This window comes from Onychomys torridus, chromosome 2 (genome assembly GCF_903995425.1).
Source record: "Onychomys torridus chromosome 2, mOncTor1.1, whole genome shotgun sequence".
In the NCBI taxonomy this organism is placed as follows: Eukaryota; Metazoa; Chordata; class Mammalia; order Rodentia; family Cricetidae; genus Onychomys; species Onychomys torridus.
Window position 1 is genome coordinate 131,063,887 of NC_050444.1, and position 18,782 is coordinate 131,082,668.

Sequence of the window (18,782 nt, forward strand, 5' to 3'; positions counted from 1 at the left end):
TACATAGCTTACAACAGATGCCTGCTGAGGCCAGAAGAGGGTGTAGTATCCCCCTGGACCTGGAGTTACAGGTGCTTGTGAGCTGCCTGATGTAGGTGCAGGTATGAGAGAGCAGCAAGTGCTCTCCACTTTTGAGCCATCTCTCTATTCCCTCTTGATGAGTTTGTTTGTTTTTAAATATGTGTTTGAGTGTTTTACCTGCAGTTTTGTCTGGGAGCTTGCATTACAGATGGTTGTGAACCTCCATGTGGGTGCTTTTGAATGCTGACATCCAATGCAAATAAAATGTTTCAGATTTTTTTTTTGGTTTTGTTTTTGTTTTGTTTTTTGTTTTCAAGACAGGGTTTCTCTGTAGCTTTGGAGACTGTCCTGGAACTCACTCTGTAGACCAGGCTGGCCTTGAACTCACAGAGATTCACCTGGCTCTGCTCCCGAGTGCTGGGATTAACAGGTGTGGCACCACCACTGCCCGACAATTTCTCTTTTCTTTATTTTATTTTTTTTTTTACTAAAGCCTTTCAGTATATTGTTAGAAGCTGTATATTTCAGTATATTGTTAGAAGGTAGAAAACCTTTGATCAGCATTAAACATGTCATACAGCACAGACATAAAGTAGTGTCTCCTCCTGAAATTCCCTGAAAGTTTGAGAGGTTGTAATAGGATCTATAAGCTGTCAGAGAAAAAACACCAAGAGTATTTACAGTCTACTCTAGCTGACCCAAGTGTTCCTAATGTTTTTAGTTAGAGAACCAAAATAGACTCACAAAATACTAGTTGTTTCTCATTATTGCCCAGTACCGGACAAAAATGGCAAGGGATATGATACACACACACATCTATGGCAGAAGTGGATTGTCAAGACATTCAGTGTTTGGTATGTATGTATGTATGATCAGTTCAGAAGTTCCCTGAAAAGTTAACTAAATGTGTATTATTTCTCAGGTGATAACATGCTGTTTTTGAAAGAATGTTATAATAAAGTTCTAACTATTTTCTTTACTTGGAATTAACTTAGTTCATCAGCATTACTGGATAACCAAACTATAATAGGATTACACTTGCTTTGTTTTTAACTTTAGGAATGTACACATTTAGTTACATAATTGCATTTTTAGAGAAATTAAAGTACTCTTTCTCCAGAATGTTTGGCAGTTTCCGCATGTTTCTATGCTGCCCATTTTATGTGGTGGCAGATTCCAGTAAGTCCCAGCTGCTGGAGGAGACTGAGGACAGGAGTTTGAGGCTACACAAAACACTAACGTTGGGGGACACAATTACAGTCTGGGACAGAGAGCTCAGAGGAAGATCACCTGCATAGTATGCATGAAATCCTGCATTTAATCCCTAGCACCTCAAAAAAGCTTAATTTTTGTCTTTTAAAGACCATGTATAATATACTTGAGAATCAGTTTTCAGCCAGGTGTGTAACAGGAATCTTAAAAGGTGTTACTAATGAAGTCAAACCTGAGGCCAGTTATTGGGGTGAATGCTGGAAGATCATAGAAGCAGAACAAGCCACGGCTATCTCACCTTGCTAGTTCCTCAGGTGATCCTGTTTCCTCAGGCTGGAAGCTTCTGAGTCCTCCTCCACATGAATCTTGGGCCTCCACATATATGCATCCACATGCACACCACACACAAGTGAAAATTGGCAGTGGGGGTAGGGAGCAAGCAGTATGTTGACTCCTCTGGGGGCTAGAAGTATGGAATCAGTATTGGTAGTTACTTCCTCTTGAGAGCTTTGAGAGATGACCTGTTTCATGCTACTGATCTGGTCTGGTAGGTGACCATTACCATACTTATATAGTATTTATTCTCTATGATCCCAAATATTTTTTTTTCTTTTTTCTTTTTTGGTTTTTCCAACACAAGGTTTCTCTGTGTAACAGCCTTAGCTGTCCTAGATCTCACTTTGTAGACCAGGCTGGCCTTGAACTCAGTGATCCGATTGCCTCTGCCTCCTGATCTCTGGAGTTAAAAGTGTGCACCACCACCGCCTGGCTGGAATATTCCCTTTACAAAAACATTAATTATATCATGTGAAAGTCTATCACCATCACAATATAAACTTTAATTACATAAAGGCCCCCTTTCTGAAAGTCACAAGATGACTTACTAGAGGTTAGGGGTTTCAAAACTTAATTCCTAACAGACGCATAAGTTACTGTTTTGATACATTTCTTTCTTTGTTCCTTATCTGGAGACTATTTTAGTGCCTGTAATCAAACCCACATAGAATAAATCTTAATACAGCATGCAAACTTTGAACAAATGGTGGAAATTTAATACTTATACACCAGTATGATTATTAATGTACTATGCCAACTCACCACATAAAACTGGCATACTCTTTTCCAAAGTTGACACAGACCTCGAGTCTTCAAAAATTCAAATGTATATGTATGTATATACATCTATATATAACTTGTAGCATCAGTAGCAACAATGGCTTTTCTTGGTTCTACATTCACCTGAATAAAATGTAGAAACATCCAGCATATTCCATTAAAAAAATGAAAATCCCAGAAAACAGCGAAGTTCTGTTACCACTGTTGTGGTACATGGAACATTTTTTTTTTTTAAATCTGGCTTCTCAATCATTATCTGAAATGAAAACATTGTAGAATAATATTAAAAACAGATCTGAAAGTAGTCACTACTATGTGACAGATCTTCATAGCAGGAATTACTAGAATAGAAAACGTGTGTGTGTGTGTGTGTGTGTGTATGTGTGTGTGTGTGTGTGTGTGTATTATATACTTTGCTCCTAAAATTTGTAACTATTATTTACATACTTGTATCATCGAAGATACAAACATTCAAAGTGACAAAATTTCCTCTGATTTATTCTTATATCTGATCATCCTGCACTGACTTCCCACATGCTAGGATTGAAGACTTGTGTTATCACATCCAGTCTGTGGGGTACTAGGAACCAAACTGAGGGCTTTGTGCATGACAAGTATTCTATCCACCAAGCTACATTCCTAGCCCCCATAACCAAGTTTTCAGTTCAAATCCAAGATGCCATGCTGGGGATGTACTACTCAGTAGCTGTGCTTTTACAGCATTTATGAAGCACTAGGTTCAATCCCTAGTGCTATGGAAGGAGGAAAAATAAAATCAAACAAACAAGCCAAAGCAATACTTTTGCCATTATTTTGAGACAGGGTCTCTCTATGTAGCACTGGCTGTCCTGTAACTTGCTAAGTAGATCTTCCTGCTTCTGGTGTAATCCACTATGCCTGATTTTGTTTTGTTTTTGTAGCAGTTTCTATGTATAGCCTTGGCCATCCTGGAACTTGATCTACAGGTCAGGCAGGCTTCAAACTAAAGAGATATACCTGCCTCCCAAGTACCAGGATTAAAGGTGTACGCAACCACTACCCAACCATGTTTTATTATTTACTTATTTTTGATTTTTTGAGATAGGGTTTCTCTCTCTTTTTTACCCAGAGCTGAGGACCGAACCCAGGGCCTTGCGCTTGCTATGCAAGTGCTCTACCACTGATCTAAAACCCTGATAGGGTTTCTCTGTACAGTTCTGGCTGTCCTGGAACTCACCAAATAGGCTAGGCTGTCCTCAAACACATAGAGATCTGTCTTCCTCTCAAATGCTGGAATTAAAGGCATGCTCCATCACCATCTGGCTTTAATTATTTTGTTTTGTTTTCGAGACAGGGTTTCTCCATGTAGTTTTGGTGCCTGTCCTGGATCTCTGTAGACCAGGCTGCCCTCAAACTCACAGAGATCTGCCTGGCTCTGCCTCCCCAGTGCTAGAATCAAAGGTGTGTGCTACCACCCAGCTTTAATTTAAATTTTTTTTTACTTTTGTATATGGGTGTTTTGTCTACATGTGTGTTTTGCCTACATGTGTGTCTGTGTTATCACACATGTGCCTTGTGCCCAAGAAGACCACAAACCCCTGGAACTGGAGTTATAACTGATAGCAGAATGTGGATGCTGGCAATTGAGAATGATGCTCTTAACCACTAAGCTATTATAGTAAAAGCCTCTGTAGGCTAAGTCTGGTCCAAAAACATCAAAAAACAAAAGCTAAGAAATTTGTCTGGCTTTTCTGTGAAAGTGTCTCTTGTTATGACACTGCTCTCTACCACCTTTACAGCCACAGATCATTTCAGTTCATAAAACTAAGTTATGTCAGGTAAAATAAGCTTAGATAAGCCAGGTATAGTGGTACATGCCTTTAATCCCAGCACTTGGGAGGCAGAGGCACGCAGATCTCTATATATTCCAGAGCAGCCTGGCCCAGCCTGGCCATATATATATATATAGTTCCAGGACAGCCAGAGCTACATTCTGAGACCTTCTTTCCCTCCCCCTTCCCAAACAGGGTTTCTCTGTGTAGCTCTGCATCTTTCCTGGAACTCATTCTGTAACCCAGGCTGACCTTGAACTCACAGAGATCCACCTGATTCTGCCTCCCAAGTGCTGGGATTAAAGGAGTGTGCCACCACTGCCCGGCGAGACCCTATCTCTTTAAAGAAAAAAAAAAGGCTTAGACATGTACTTTCCAATGGCAAGCGCTATTCAAATTGACAAAAATACATTTATTTTCATTAGGACTTCCTAATGAAGTAGGAGTATTCTTTCCATGAAATGTGACTTCATGCTTACTAGACTAATAGATTTTTCATCTTCTTTTACTGTTCTCAATATAATGGAAACACTGAAATGTTTAAGTAGATGACTTACAATTTACAAAAAAAATGATGAAAACTAACCTCATACGACACAATAAAGGATTAGATTTTTCACGATGAATTACTTACTAGTAGTATTTAAGAATCTCAGTGTCTCTGTAGTCACAGCAAGATTATGCGGGTTCATGGGGGGCGGGGTAAGAGGACTCAAAGGCACCTTAAGAATGAATTTAGCCTTTGGTGGCTGCAGGGGATTCCAGCCTGGAAGGACTGTAGCACTATCCTTTTGCCTGGGGCAGTTTTATTTACTCTCTATTTACAGTTTAGCCAGTTAATTTCTATGCCTTCAAAGCAACCTAAAGGGAGCTCCCAGAGATAAAATGCCAAGTGCAAATTACTTGACTCCCCAGTTACCATGTTTTTCTGGTTTCCTCAACCAAGTTTTGCCTAGGCCTTTGATCCTTGGGAGACTCTGATCCTTGACTCTCAGACAAGATTCATAGGGCCATAAGAGAAACAAAAGGCATGGTTAAACAAACTTTGGAGCCAGGCTAGGAGCTCAGCAGCCACATCCCAGCACTTGGGAGACAGAGGCAAGCAGATCTCTATGAGTTCTAGGACAGCCAGGGCTACACAGTGAGACAAACAATAACTTTTTTTGTGGGTGGTGTGGGGTAGGGTGGGTGGGAGACAGGAGACAGGGTTTCTCTGTGTAGCTCTGGCTGCTCTGGAACTCTATGGACCAAGCTGACTTTGAATTCAGAGATATACCTGCTTTTGCCTCCTGAGTGCTGGGATTAAACACATGGCTTGGCTAAAAGGAATAATTTTTAGAAATGAAAAAAAAAATCTGTTTATGAAGAATAAATTCCTACCAGTTGGAGGAAAAAAGAGCCAAACAAGGAACCCAAATGAGATGCTAAAATGTAACTTTACAAGCAAGAGGTAGAGGGCTCAGTGGTCAAGACCATGTATTGTTATGGACTCAAGTTTAGTTCCCAGTCCAGACACTTAAGTGGCTCAGAACTGCTTGTAACTCCAGCTCCAGGGAATCCAATACCCTCTTCTGGCCTCTTTGGAAAAAAAAAAAAAAAAAAAAAAAATGCAGGTTTACAAGACTTATAGCCAAATAACCACACAGAGACTTAATATTAATTATAAATGCTCAGCCAATAGCTTAAGCTTGTTTAGTACTTATAACTTAAATTAGCCATTTCTATTAATCTGTGTGCTGCCCCGAGGCTCATTTACTTCATGTATTTACTTCCCATCCTGCTGGCTCTGAGTCTCTTGGTGCCTCCTCTAACTCCACCCTTCTTCTCCTCAGCATTCTGTCCTGAAAATCCTGCCTAGCCATTGGCTAATCAGCTCTTTATTAACAATGAGAGCAACACATCTTCACAGTGTACATAAGGGCTATTCCATAGCAAAGTAGTTTCATATTTCTACTTGACCAGGTTTCTTGGTCCCTTTTTCTGGATAAATGCTCTTAAGTATTAAAGTGACAACAAATGAGAAAAAAGCCACTACAGTACTTACTATCCTCAAGGCTTTGAACCAGTTGGGATAATGTGGCAAAAGGAAAAGTTCATTGTGTAATGCTACCCCTAAACCTATTATTACCATGACTGTGGCTTCACTGAGTCTTTCAGAAAAGAGGATGGCTAGCCATGAAAATACAACAGGACTCATACTACTAGCTAAATTGATGTAGTCTGGTTTGGCTGGACTACTTTCTGGCAGAGCAAAGCCCCATCTGACCCCTCCCAAGAAAGCTAGGAAACTGGCTCCATAAGCCATCTGAGTAAGAGCTAGTATGGGGATATAAGACTTTGTTATGACCATGGTGAGGGGTGGAGCAATAAAGGGGATTAGCCCCACAAGACTTATATATAATGCTGGCTTTGGGCTATCAGGTAGGTAAGTGATGGTGCTTGGTGTCCTGGAGGGAAGGACTGCTTCCTTCTGCTGTCTTTTAAAGTTGCATGGTGATGCATGATAGCATTGTATCTTCTTCCTACACACTTGAAATGATGTGGGAAGCCAAGTCCTTGGAGGCAAAGGGAAAAGTTTGTTTTGCTGAGGAGATGTCTTAGGAGAAAGTATATCTATTCTGCTGGTTCTGAGTTTCACTGTAAAAGGGTACTTCAGCATCTATAAAGGAGATAGAACCAGGAGATAAAACTTAAAATTAGAACATGTGGTCACAGACATACATGAAGGCAAACCCCCATATACATATAATAATTTTGGGGTTGGAGAGATGGCTCAGTGATTAAGAGCACTCACTGAGTGTTCTTCCAGAGGACCCAGTCTTGATCTCCCCCACCCCCACCACACATACACACATGGTGGCTCACAACCAGCTGTAATTCTAGTTCCAAGGAGATCTCACACCCTCTTCTAGCTTCCACATGCACTGCATGCAGTAGTATGCACACATACATATAGCAAAACAATTATACACATAAAAAAGAAACAGCTATTTAAGAGTCTTGGAAACAGGCTGAGAATGATGTCATATTGGCCTTTACTCCTTCTGTTCCAGTTAGAATGCTTTTCCTTCAGCTACCTACACGGCCATTCTTTCATTTCTGACCCTTTTATGTTATGCAACCCTGTCTATTATTTTCTAGTAGAATTTATTCTTTCTTGTATGTGGGGGTGCCCTCAGAGGAAGTTTCAAGTCTTTTAGAAGTGGAATAACTGGTTGTGAGCCACAAACATGGGTGCTGGAATCAAACTAAGGCCCCAGCAGTATGTGCAAGGCTGAGCTATCTATTTCTCCTAGTCCTGTGTATTCTTGATATTCCCTATTCTCCTTCCCTAATGTCTAGTTCTCCACAGTAGTTACTACTTGACACAGTAAATTTTTTTCTTTTTCTTTCTTTCTTTCTTTCTTTTTTTTTTTTTTTTTGCTGGAGCTAAGGACCGAACCCAGGGCCTTGAGCTTGCTAGGCAAGCGCTCTACCACTGGGCTAAATCCCCAACCCCATGACAAGTAAATATTTTACTTATTCTCCTTCCTCACTGGAATACATGAGAAATATATATGCTACTGCCCCAGCCAGATAGTTATTGAAAAATAGTGCTCAACCAACCTTTGAAGAGGCTCCAGAAAATTTCCGGATGAAGTGAAGCATGCTGGTCTCTATTCAGAGTCTTGTTCCAGAAGATGCAGTTCTGATTAATATATTTTTACAGCTAAGTGGGATAGCTGAATTTGAAGCAAAGGTGCTATACAGAAAACAACATATTACTTAGTTGTCCTCATTTTACAAAGGTAATAAATAATGAGAATCTCTTCGATGGAACATAATTTATTTTGAAAAAAACTTTTTTTCCTCAAAGGAAATCAGAATTTTTTTCCTGATTATTTTAGTTTTGGCTGTCCAAAAAGAGCAATGTGCAGAAACTGAACATCTGGATTTAGTAAACATCTCTACCACTTCCTTAGGTGCTAGTTTTCTCATCTTTAAAACTGACGTCAAAAGCCGGGCGGTGGTGCCGCATGCCTTTAGCCCCAGCACTCGGGAGGCAGAGCCAGGCGAACCTTTGTGAGTTCGAGTCCAGCCTGGACTGGACAATGAGCTCCAGGACAGGCTCCAAAGCTACATAGAGAAACCCCATCTCGAAAAAACCTAAACCAAATAAATAAACCTGTCGGTCATACCTTTTATTCCCGTTAACTTGACTATCCTCTAGTTATTGTCTACTTCGGAGCTTAGGAATTTAAACTTACAATAATGATAGCAGCCACAAATATATTAGCTTCGTTGTGAACAGACAAGGTAACCATATTTCACATATATTAACCGTACACCTTTTAGAACTCCGTAACCACTGTAGCACGTGTTTTCGTGAGAAATTATTAGGCTGAAACCCAGAGACCGCAGGTGATGTGGAGATTAAGGATAGAAAGCCCATGCTCCATCCGCAAATTTACGTGAAAACGATTAAATATGTCGCCAATGCAACAACCACACTGAGAGCCTCAAGCCAACACTTTAGAGACAGGAGCGGAATTTGGACACAATCCTTGAGACGTCTGGGCTTACTGTACATCTCTTAAGTACCAGACCTTAGAGAGCCCCCCACATCCTCCTGCCCAAATACATGCAGCCCTTATACATACTTGCCACCATCACGCGGCGGAAAAGTAGAACAAATCCAACCAGAAACAGAAACAGCACTTCCGGCGACTGGAATCACACAACCCCCGACTTCCTGAGCCCACAAAAATGAGTCCGGGTAGGAACTTACCACAGCAAGTTCCGACTCTCTTTCGGTTTTGGGTCGCTTCCCTCCCTCAGTTATTTTATGTTATTTTTTAATGTGTGTGTTCGTGCATTGAAATGTATATGCCCACTAAGACTAGAGGTGCGTATCTCCTACAGTATAGGTGCTAGGAGCTGAACTGGGGTTCTCTGTAAGAGCAGTTTAATCATTGAGCAACCTCTGCGCCCCCCCCAGGGGGTAGTCTAAAATTTAATTTCAATTGATGTCTAGTCTCTATGCCAGGATTCGTAAGCAGCATAATATATCTAGCAGTTCAGGAAGGTAGAGTACAATTTCTGAAACAATCCCATTAATGGTAATGCAAGAAGGTAGGAGGAGACTTGGAGTTGGGCCGAGGTTATTTGACCGAATTTGTAGACAAGATATCACTTATATGTATTAGTCTGCTGGCCTAGAACGCTTAACTTTGCAAAATACAACAGGGTTGAGTCTACTGGACACATCTTCCTTTTTTTGCATTTGAGTCCATACTACTTATTGGACGGAAAGGGGACGATTCTGTTTTGCCTCCATTCTCTTTACTGTTACCTAGAAATTACATTGAGGAATACAGAGGGCTAGGAACAAAATTCACAATGAATTAAGGTGTGGCGTTAGGGCTTTGGGCTTGGAGGTCATCCAGGAAGTCATATCATTTTTTTTTTAGTTATCCACTGTGTGATTTAGTGTAACTGCCTCCCGTTTGGCATCAGCCGCCCGAAGGAACAGGTACCAAGCCGTCTGAGCGTTCTTGGGTTTTTGTGCAAAAACCTGACAACAAATAGGAGCTCACTTACATAGGGGCCCACTGTGGTAGTAAAACTTGCAGAAGTTAGCTTCTAGTAATGAGAGACGCAGGTGGCTGCCGAGGCTTTCACATTTATTTCCTTCTCTGTTCTGGTTGTACTGCCTCTTCCTGTCGTGCAATACCCAATGGAGTGCTAACAGACCCAGGAGTCTATTATAGCAAAGACCGGCTGGACCAGAATTCCAACCTGCGCCCGGGTGGGTCCGTGACGCCTGCAATGCCCAAGAACTACAACTCCCGGCAGGTAGCGCGCCCTACACCACTGCGCATGCTCCTAGTGCTGAGGGTCTATGGCACGCTGAGGGCTGGAGTCTCAACGACGCGCCCACGTGAAAGGAGGAGCGAAAGGTGTGCAGGGGTTGGAAAACACTCTTCCGTAACTGGTTTGCTCATTCTGGTAGTTGCCGAAGAATCTGACTTACAAGTGAGGTGTGAGACGGTGAAGAACGAACGGGCGGGGAAGAACTAGTACAAATACACCCACCCACATTCTGTGCTCCCAGGCCGGAGTCCCGGCAGGGAGCTTTCAGGGGAAGTGTTGAATTCGTCTGGTCCCTGCCTCACGAACGGCGCGAGGAAAAGGCGAAAGGCTTTGCGGAAGGGGGAGCCGGCCAGCCCGGTATCGCGCTGAAGGGCGCCGGGGGCGGGGCAGGGAGTAACCGCGTTGGAGCGGCCCAACGTTTACTGAGCGAGCCGCGGGCGCCCGTGCAGCGTCGCCGCAGCATGGTCTTGCGCTTGCGCGTGCGCCTTTGCGAGTGGGCGTGTGGGAGGCGGGCCCGAGCGGCAGGGGGCGGGCCCGGCTGTCGTCGCTCCTCCTCCGCCCGCTCTGCCCCCTCCGGTGCCTTGTGGGCCGGGCAGCCATTTTGGGAAGAGCTTTGTTATGGTTGTGGGCTAGTCACCTCTGCTGGTCGGAGAAGCTGGGGACGCGTTCTCAGACGTCGCGACTCGTCCTGGACCGTAGCCCCGCCACTGCCGGGTGAGTGCGAGTTCTGGACAGGGAGCAGAAGTGGACCTCGAGTCGCCCGGCACCGGCTCTGCCGGCCGCACGACTGGCCGTCTATGAAAACTAGTTGGAAGAAGGTCTTGCACAGGTGGTTGGGTGTAGGTCCGCCTTGGGTGGACGAGAGGAAGTGGGAGTCGTCTGGAGGGGACGCCCCCCTCCCCCCAGCGGGAGGAGCCTTGCACACTAGCGTCGCCGCGGCAGTTCCAGAGCGCTCCGACTTCAACTTGTGGGTCGGAAACGCTCACCTGCGGCTCGGGCTCCTTTCCAAGAGTTCCGGCTTGGTGGTAGTTGAGTGACTTCGTTTACTCGTTTCTTTCCCTGTCCTTGAAGATAAGAGCCGAAGGCTTCTGTCTTCTAGTTAAGAGAAACTGAACGAGGAAAAAGTCGTGTAAGTCGAATGTGGGATATCTGGGGGAAAGGGAACTTTCACTCCCGGAGTCCGGGCTCTCCGGGGTAGTGAGACTTTTTCCCTCAGATTGTCTTACCAGCTAGCTACCAGACTCCGTCCCATTGGGAAAGGGGATTGATTGGTCTTAAATAGCCTTTTTTTATTCCATGCTAAATCTCCCAACCCATAAAATTTTAAAAAAAAAATACTGAATCTAAAATGGCTATAGCCTGGGAAAGTACCCAGTTTAAAAATGCCTAAATAAAATAACATTTCGGTTGTTCTTCCCTATTGGACGTTAACTGACCCTTTTTTCAATTGGAGAGGGTAGGTGAAAACAAAGGTGAGCCTCAGGAAGTTTATTTCAGAAGTTTACATAAGAATGGGTGCGGTTTTTTGTTTTTGATTTTTGGTATTGGCGAATAGTACTGAAATGTGCTATGGTACCAGTTTTGTTTGTTGCTTTGTGCTCTAAAGTTGGCTTATATAGTGTGTTGAATAGTTTAACTTTGATATTTCTTGCTTACTCGGAAAACCTGAAGTTAGTAGTGGTCCATGTTTTTTTGTTTAGTAATATTCCGCTTTCCTCTGTAAATTTCATAAAAAAAAAAAAAAAACTGAGTGTTAGATCTCAGGAGACTGAAAGTTGTAGTTTGTTGGAGATCTCATGTTTTTTTAGGTCCTTTTCACCTCAGATTCCATGAAGTCTGGGTATTAATAAAATAACAATTTTGCAAGTGAAATGAAGAAATAGAAAGAAAAATTTTCAAGTGAAAACATCTTCAGAAGTGGAATGCCAGGTGGTTGTGCCTTAAAAAAAAAGAAAAAAGCAACCTTTTTGTTTGCTCAAAACAAACAAAAACCCACACGGCCAACAGAAACAACAGCAAATTTTAGTCTTTGGAAAGGTGTGATTGAGTTGTAGCTGTTACCTATTCAAAAGATAAAAAAGAATGCTAATTGTGAATGGATCTTTAAAATTCATTCGTAAGATGAACTTATCTTTCAGAGAGTTGGTTTCAATTACTTTCATACATTCTTTTAAATAGGAAGGTTTTTGTGTGTTCTATTAGGAATTTTATTTTTTATGTGCATGGGGTATTGTGCCTGCATGTATGTCTGAGTACAGTGTACATGTATGTGCAGGGCCTACCGAGGTCAGAAGAGGGCATTGAATCCCCTAGAAGTGGAGTCAGGGACAATTGTGAGCTGCCATGTGGGTGCTGGGAATCAAACCTGGGTGCTCTGAAGAGCAGCAAGTGCTCTTAACCATCTCTTCAGCTCCAAGATTCTTTATTTTTTATTTTGTTGGTCTTCTAAAAAAATCACGTAAAGTTCTTTTTGGAAATTGCAAGTTAATTGCTTTCTGTTTTGACATTATTACTTAAAGTATCTGAGAGACCTTACTATTAATTGACTTTTTTTCTGAGGGTTCTCAAAATGACTTGTCTTTGTTTGTCTAAACATTCTTTCAGTTGATGATGGACAATGTGCTTTCAGAGTTCTGGAAATTGAGAAGAGGATATGTGAAGGAAGCCTTTATTTTGAATTAACGTAACAAATTCAGTATTTTTTTTTAAGATTTATTTATTTATTATGTATACACTGTTCTATCTGCATGTATGGCCTGCAGGCTAGTAGAGGGAACCAGTTCTCATTGTAGATGGTTGTGAGCCACCATGTAGTTGCTGGGAATTGAACTCAGGACCCCTGGAAGAGCTCTTCTGTCTAAGCCATCTCTCCGGCCCCTAGTTTAGCAATTCTTATTTTTGATTGTTTAAAATCTTAGTTGAAGAGTTGGGTACATACAACTATTTCAATAATTTGTGCGTGATAAGAAATCTTGTAGTGTGTGTGTGTGTGTGTGTGTGTGTGTGTGTGTGTACATACATGTATAGGTATATATATATTTTTTTGAGACAGTCTCACTATGTAGAGCAGGGGTTCTCAACCTTCCTAGTGCTTCAGTAATTACTAATTACTAAATTAGTGTAGTACTTCTAAAGCAGTTCCTCATGTTATGGTGAGCCCCAACCATAAAATTATTTTGTTACTGCTTCATAACTAATTTTGCTGCTGTTAGGAGTCATAATGTAAATATCTGATGTGCGACCCTTGGGGGTTCGTGATCCACAGGTTGAGAACCATTGCTGTAGAGCCATGGCTGGCCTAGAACTCATAGAGATCCACCTGCTTCTTCTACCTTTCCAGTGCTGGAATTAAAGTATGCACCACCACACCTGCCTACTTTTTATTTTCAATGTGGGGGATTGATTCCAGAGTGTAGTGCATGTTGCAAGCATGCTATCACTGTGCTATATACCACCAGCTTATTATTTTATTTTTATTATTATTATTATTATTATTATTATTATTATTTATTATTTTTATTATAAGTGTTTTGCCTTAATATGTATGTGTATCACATATATGTCTGGTGTCCTCAGAGGTCTAAGGAAGACCTTGGATTCCCCCTAGAACTGGAGTTACAGTCAGTTTCAAGCTACCATGTGGGTTCTTGGAATTGAACCCAGGTTCTCCTCTGCAAGAACAAGTGCTCTTAACCACTGAACCAGATCTCTAACCCCTATAATTTATTCATCACTTTTTTAAAAAAATAATTGACTTTTTAATGTGCATTAGTGTTTTGCCTGTGTGTATGTCTGTGTGAGGGTCCCCTGGAACTGGAGATAAAGTTGTGAGCTATCATGTGGGTGCTGGGAATTGAACCTGGGTCCTCTGGAAAAGCAGAGAGTGCTCTTAATTGCTAAACCATTTCTCCAGCCCCTATTTATCATTTTTCAAGACTGGGTTTCTCTGTATAGTCCTGACAGTTCTGGAACTTGCTCTTTAAACCACTGACCTCGAACTCAGAGATCCACCTGCCTCTGCCTTCCAAGTGCTAAGATTAAAGTCGTGTGCCACCACCGCTCAGCTCTGTATAGTTTTAAATTCTCATTTAAATTCTTAATCATCTTTCAGAAGATAGCATATCATAATTTTATGGTTTAAGGCTAATGTGCCAGGGAGAGGCTTTTGCCTAGAAAAAAAGTTTCTTTTTCCTTTGAGACAGGGTCTCACTGTGTAGCTCTGCCTGCCCTGAAACTCACTCAATAGACCTGGCTGGCGTCACAGAGATCTACCTGCCTCTGCCTCCCAAAGGCTAGGATCAAAGGTGTGTGCCACCATGCCCAGCTCAAAGTGCTTTCTATTTATTAACTTAATTACTTGTAACCCTAATGTTGGGACTAGTTCTCACTAAATTGCCATGGCAGGCCTTGGACTGTGACCCTCCTGCCTTGCCTCCCTCCCAAGTAGTTATGATTGTGTGTGTACAAAATCATGCCTTGCTGAGCACATATTTTATTCCTTACTTTGTAGTTGAGAAAAATGAGGCTAAGACTCATTTGGTTACTAGACAACTGAGGCCCCAAAAACCTGAGTAAACTGGTGCTTGACTTGGTGCCTTTAACTGGGGTGTCTTTATTTGTTGTGATCTTGTTGGTTGAGGTTTTTTTTTTTTTCTGTTGTGTTTTGTTTTGAGACCTGGTGACACTCTGTAGTCCTGGTTGGCCTGGAATTTGTTGTGTAGGCATAGTTGGTGCCAAACTCAACAGAGATTTGCCTGCTTCTGCCTCCCTAGTGCTTGAGTTAAAGTACATCTGACCTTAGTTGGTGTTTTTGTTGTTTTAGTTTTTGCAGTGAAGTTGAACTGCCTTTAAACATGAAAGTTAAACTGTTGTAATATTAAGGGACATGAGCCATTTTAAGGCATCGTAACAAAAAATGGTTTATAGAAAAGGCAAATTTAGGGTGGACAAGATAGCTCAGTTGGGTAGCTGCCAAGCCTGAGAGGACCTGATCTTGATCCCTGGGATCTGTGTGGTGGTTAGGAGAACCAACTCCAGTAAATTGTCCTTTGACCTCCACATGCATGCTGTGTAATAAAAAAGAGTAAAGAGGAAATTTGAGCTGGGGAGATGACTCAGCATAAAGTACTTGCCTCACAAGCATGAGGACTTGGATTTGTAACACCAGAACTCATGTGAAAGTATTTCTAGTCCGTTATCCAGTATTCCTACAAGGGAATGGAAAACAGAAGGAGAATCCCTGTAAGTATATGGACTTAGTAGCCTGGCATATGCAGCAGCAAATGAGACCCTGTCTCAGACAAGGTAGAAGACATGGACTGACATTGGAGATTATCCTCTTAACCTCTAGTGTGCGGTGGCACATGTTCATTTGAGTTCACAGGAACACACACACACACACACACACACACACACACACACCACATACACACCCACATACACATACACACACACACACACACACACACACACACACACACACCACATAACACAGGTTTTTTAAAAAAGAAAGGGCACATTTGGGTTTGTGTCTTTTCATACAAATAGGAAGGAGGCTCTGGGTACACAGGTAACATTTAACTTTATAAGTCATCATAGTTGGTACTATTTGGAATTTAGCATGTGGTTGTTTGTGCTGGAGATCTAACACCCCAAGTTACTTCTAAATCAAACCCAGTGATTTCTGTTTGCTACTGACATCAGCCTCAAACAAAACTACCCACAGTTAAAGAATTAAAAAAATAGTTGTATAAGATAAGCTGAACTTCTTTAATTGTAAGATTTTATTCAAGGCATGGTTTCTCTGTATAGCTTTGGTGCCCATCCTGGAACTTGCTCTGTAGACCGGGCTGGCCTTGAACTCACAGAGATCTGCCTGGCTCCGCCTCCCAAGTGCTGGGATTAAAAGGAATGCACCACCACCGCCTGGCAATTGTAAGGTTCATTACCTAATATAATATAAATTGAGTTTTATGGGTGATTTCAAATACACTAAAAGATATAGAAAGGAAACTGTTACTGTACTGTGGTTTGTGGTTTTTGTTTTTTTTGTTTTGGTTTGGTGTTTCAAGACAGGGTTTTTCTATGTAGCTTTGTGCCTTTTCCAGGAACTCACTCTGTATCCCAAACTGGCCTCGAAGAGATCCACCTGCCTCTGCTTCCCAAGTGCTGGGATTAAAGGCGTGCACTGCCGCCACCACCATCGCCATCGCCGCCGCCGCCGACGCCGCCGCTGCCACCACCACCACCACCACCCAGCTAGGGAACTCTTACTTTACAAAAGCAATCAGTCAGCCTTTTACTAATTTGTTTGGCAAACTAATTTTTCAGCAACACAGACACAAGTACTGATAGTGCCAGTTTTAGTGTACTAGTAGCAGGGAGTATCTGGTAGACCATAAAGCATTATTTCCACAACCAAAGAAGCTTTTCAGTTTGCCAGCTGAAGTATAAAAATACAGGATAACAGGATAGTTACATTTTCTTTATTCTTTCTCTCTGTTTTTGGGGAGGTAGGATGAGGGAATGGAGTGGTGGTTCTGGGGATTGGGGCCAGGGCTTTGTACATGACACACTATCTGTATTACACACACCAGCAGCCCAGTAGTCTTTCTTAAAGAAATTAATTTAAAAATGTTCATTAAATTTACCTTTCTTGGGTTGGGGATTTAGCTCAGTGGCCCTGGGTTCGATCCTCAGCTCAAAAAAAAAAAAAATTACCTTTCTTTTCTGTGACCAGCCAACCTCATTTGCCTTGTTATTAAGACTATAAAAGCTAAATCACTGGAATGAAAAAAAAAATTGAACACGAGGTTGACTGTATTTTAAGTTTGTCTTGAAATCCCTTATTTGTACTTAAAATTTTAATTTTCATTTACTTTCTTGGAATCTGAAGGTACACTTACACAATAAATAATATCTATTTTTAAATCCTTTGTTTTTGTTTGTTTTTTTTTTTTGTTTTTTTTTTGTTTTTCGAGACAGAGTTTCTCTGTAGCTTTGGAGTCTGTTCTGGACTAGCTCTGTAGACCAGGCTGGCCTCGAACTCACAGAGATCCACCTGCCTCTGCCTCCCGAGTGCTGGGATTACAGGCGTGCACCGCCACCGCCCGGCTTTAAATCCTTTTTCTTTGAAGTTTTTGTTTGTTTGTTTCTTTGGTTTTGTTTTTTTGAGACAGGGTTTCTCTATGTACCTTTGCTCCTTTCCTGGAACTCTGTAGACCAGGCTGGCCTTGAACTCACAGAGATCTGCCTCCCAAGTGCTGGGAATAAAGGCGTGTGCCACCATCGCCCAGCTCTTTTAAGATTTTTATTTGCATGTTTGTGTGAATGCATGGAATATGGGTGCCTTTGGAGACCAGAAGAGGATTTCAAACCCTTTGGAACAGGAGTTATAGGCAGTTATGAGCTCGCTCATGTGGGTACTGGAAACCAAGCTCCATTAATAAATATTTTTAACAAGTGTTGAAAAGAAAAAGATTATTCATTGAACTCCTTTTTATTTATTTTATTTTTTGTTCTTGAGATAGGGTTTCACTGTGTAGCCCTGGCTGTTTTGGAACTCACAATGTAGACCAGGCTGGTTGGTCTCAAGAGATCCGCCTACCTCTGCCTCCCAAATGCTGAGTGCTGAGATTACAGATATATGCTACCACTACCTGGCTTTTAGTATTTTTGAAACAGAGTCTTACTATGTAACTCTGTTTGTCCTGGAACTTACTATGCAGACCAGGCTGACCTCAAACTCACAGAGATCCACCTACCTCTGCCTCCCAAGTGCTGGAATTAAAGCCATGTGCATTGGACTCCAAAATTTTTTTTCATATTTATTTGTATATGTGCATTTGTATGGGTATATGCATGCCTTGGCACAATATGATGAGGCCAGAGAACAACTTTTGAGAGTCAGTTTTTTCCTTCTAGCATGTGGGTTCAGGGATGGAACTCAGATTGTTGGGCTTGCCAACAGATTTCCTTTATCCATTGAACCATCCTGGCCCTGCATCCCACTCTTACAGCACATAAAGTCTGTGAGTGGGTAGAGAGTTGGCTCAGCAGTTAAGAGCACTCACTGCTTTTGAAGAGGACCCAGTTTAAATTCCTAGCACCCACGTGGTAGCTCACAAATCTTCTCCAGTCTCAGGGCTTTGAGCCACATCTCTTTTTGAGAAGAGATGATTTTTTTATTTGTTTTTTGAGACAGGGTTTCTCTGTGTAGCTTTGCGCCTTTCCTGGAACTCGCTTTGGAGACCAGGCTGGCCTCGAACTCACAGAAATCCGCCTGCCTCTGCCTCCCGAGTGCTGGTTTTTGGTTTTTCAAGTCAGGGTTTCTCTGTGTAGTCTATGCTGTCCTGGAACTTGCCTTATAGTCCAGGCTGGACTGGAACTCAGAGATCTCACTGACCCATAGTGTTTGTTTTGTCTCTGCCATTGTAGCCCCTTTTATATTGTTTTTTCATGAATCTTGCTGGGAGAGAATGCTGAAGCCGCTGTGTGCATGAATATGCATTCCCAGGCTGTGCCAGTGGGCTACAAAGAAGTAAAGACTATTTAGAATCCATTCCTTTGGCAGCTAGTTACATTGCTAGCTCAGGCCGTTTCCTAAGCCAGCTCTTCTGTGTTGTGACCATTGCATTGGTTTCAACTGCTTTAGCTTCTGTTGTTTTATATAAAGGATCTTGATTTGTACAATTTGCTTTCTCTGGTATATTTTATTATTTCTATTTATGGTAGTCTCGATACAACATGAAGTTGAAAGCTTTTGTGTAT

The 18,782-nt window shown here is 41.9% G+C and overlaps 2 protein-coding genes across 7 annotated transcripts in view; one reads left to right on the forward strand and one right to left on the reverse strand.

Annotated features, from left to right (window-relative positions):
• Positions 1–6,024: 6,024 nt before the first annotated feature.
• On the reverse strand, positions 6,025–9,936 carry Tmem69 (transmembrane protein 69). Of its 3 annotated transcripts, none has more exons than XM_036178898.1 (3): positions 9,741–9,936; positions 7,767–7,902; positions 6,025–6,819 (listed from the first exon to the last, which is right to left on the reverse strand). In XM_036178898.1, the coding sequence occupies exons 2-3, from the start codon at positions 7,806–7,808 to the stop codon at positions 6,103–6,105; spliced, it is 759 nt and encodes a 252-aa protein (XP_036034791.1). In that variant the 5' UTR covers positions 7,809–7,902; positions 9,741–9,936; the 3' UTR covers positions 6,025–6,102. The 3 variants fall into 3 exon arrangements, with proteins under 3 accessions (XP_036034791.1, XP_036034792.1, XP_036034790.1); XM_036178899.1 differs by lacking the exon at positions 9,741–9,936 and adding an exon at positions 8,801–8,902 and having other exon boundaries at positions 7,767–7,848; XM_036178897.1 differs by lacking the exon at positions 9,741–9,936 and adding an exon at positions 8,801–8,900.
• A 118-nt stretch (positions 9,937–10,054) lies between these two features.
• Positions 10,055–18,782, forward strand: part of Gpbp1l1 (GC-rich promoter binding protein 1 like 1) — a 52,443-nt gene continuing 43,715 nt past the window's right edge. For 2 of the 4 annotated variants that reach the window (XM_036178833.1, XM_036178838.1), the window contains exon 1: positions 10,569–10,727. The gene's annotated coding sequence lies outside the window, so the exon portion shown is untranslated. Of the gene's footprint in view, positions 10,100–10,568; positions 10,728–11,123; positions 11,143–18,782 lie in introns of those variants that run through there. The other 2 variants (XM_036178834.1, XM_036178837.1) reach the window with 2 other exon arrangements.

Excerpts from the sequence above, each read along its gene's own strand:
- Tmem69 (XM_036178898.1), bottom strand. The coding sequence starts at position 7,808 with ATGCTTCACTTCATCCGGAAATTTTCTGGAGCCTCTTCAAAG. Across the intron at positions 6,820-7,766 it reads TTTCTGGAGCCTCTTCAAAG|ATGCTGAAGTACCCTTTTAC; the intron begins GTTGGTTGAGCA and ends TCTCCTTTATAG.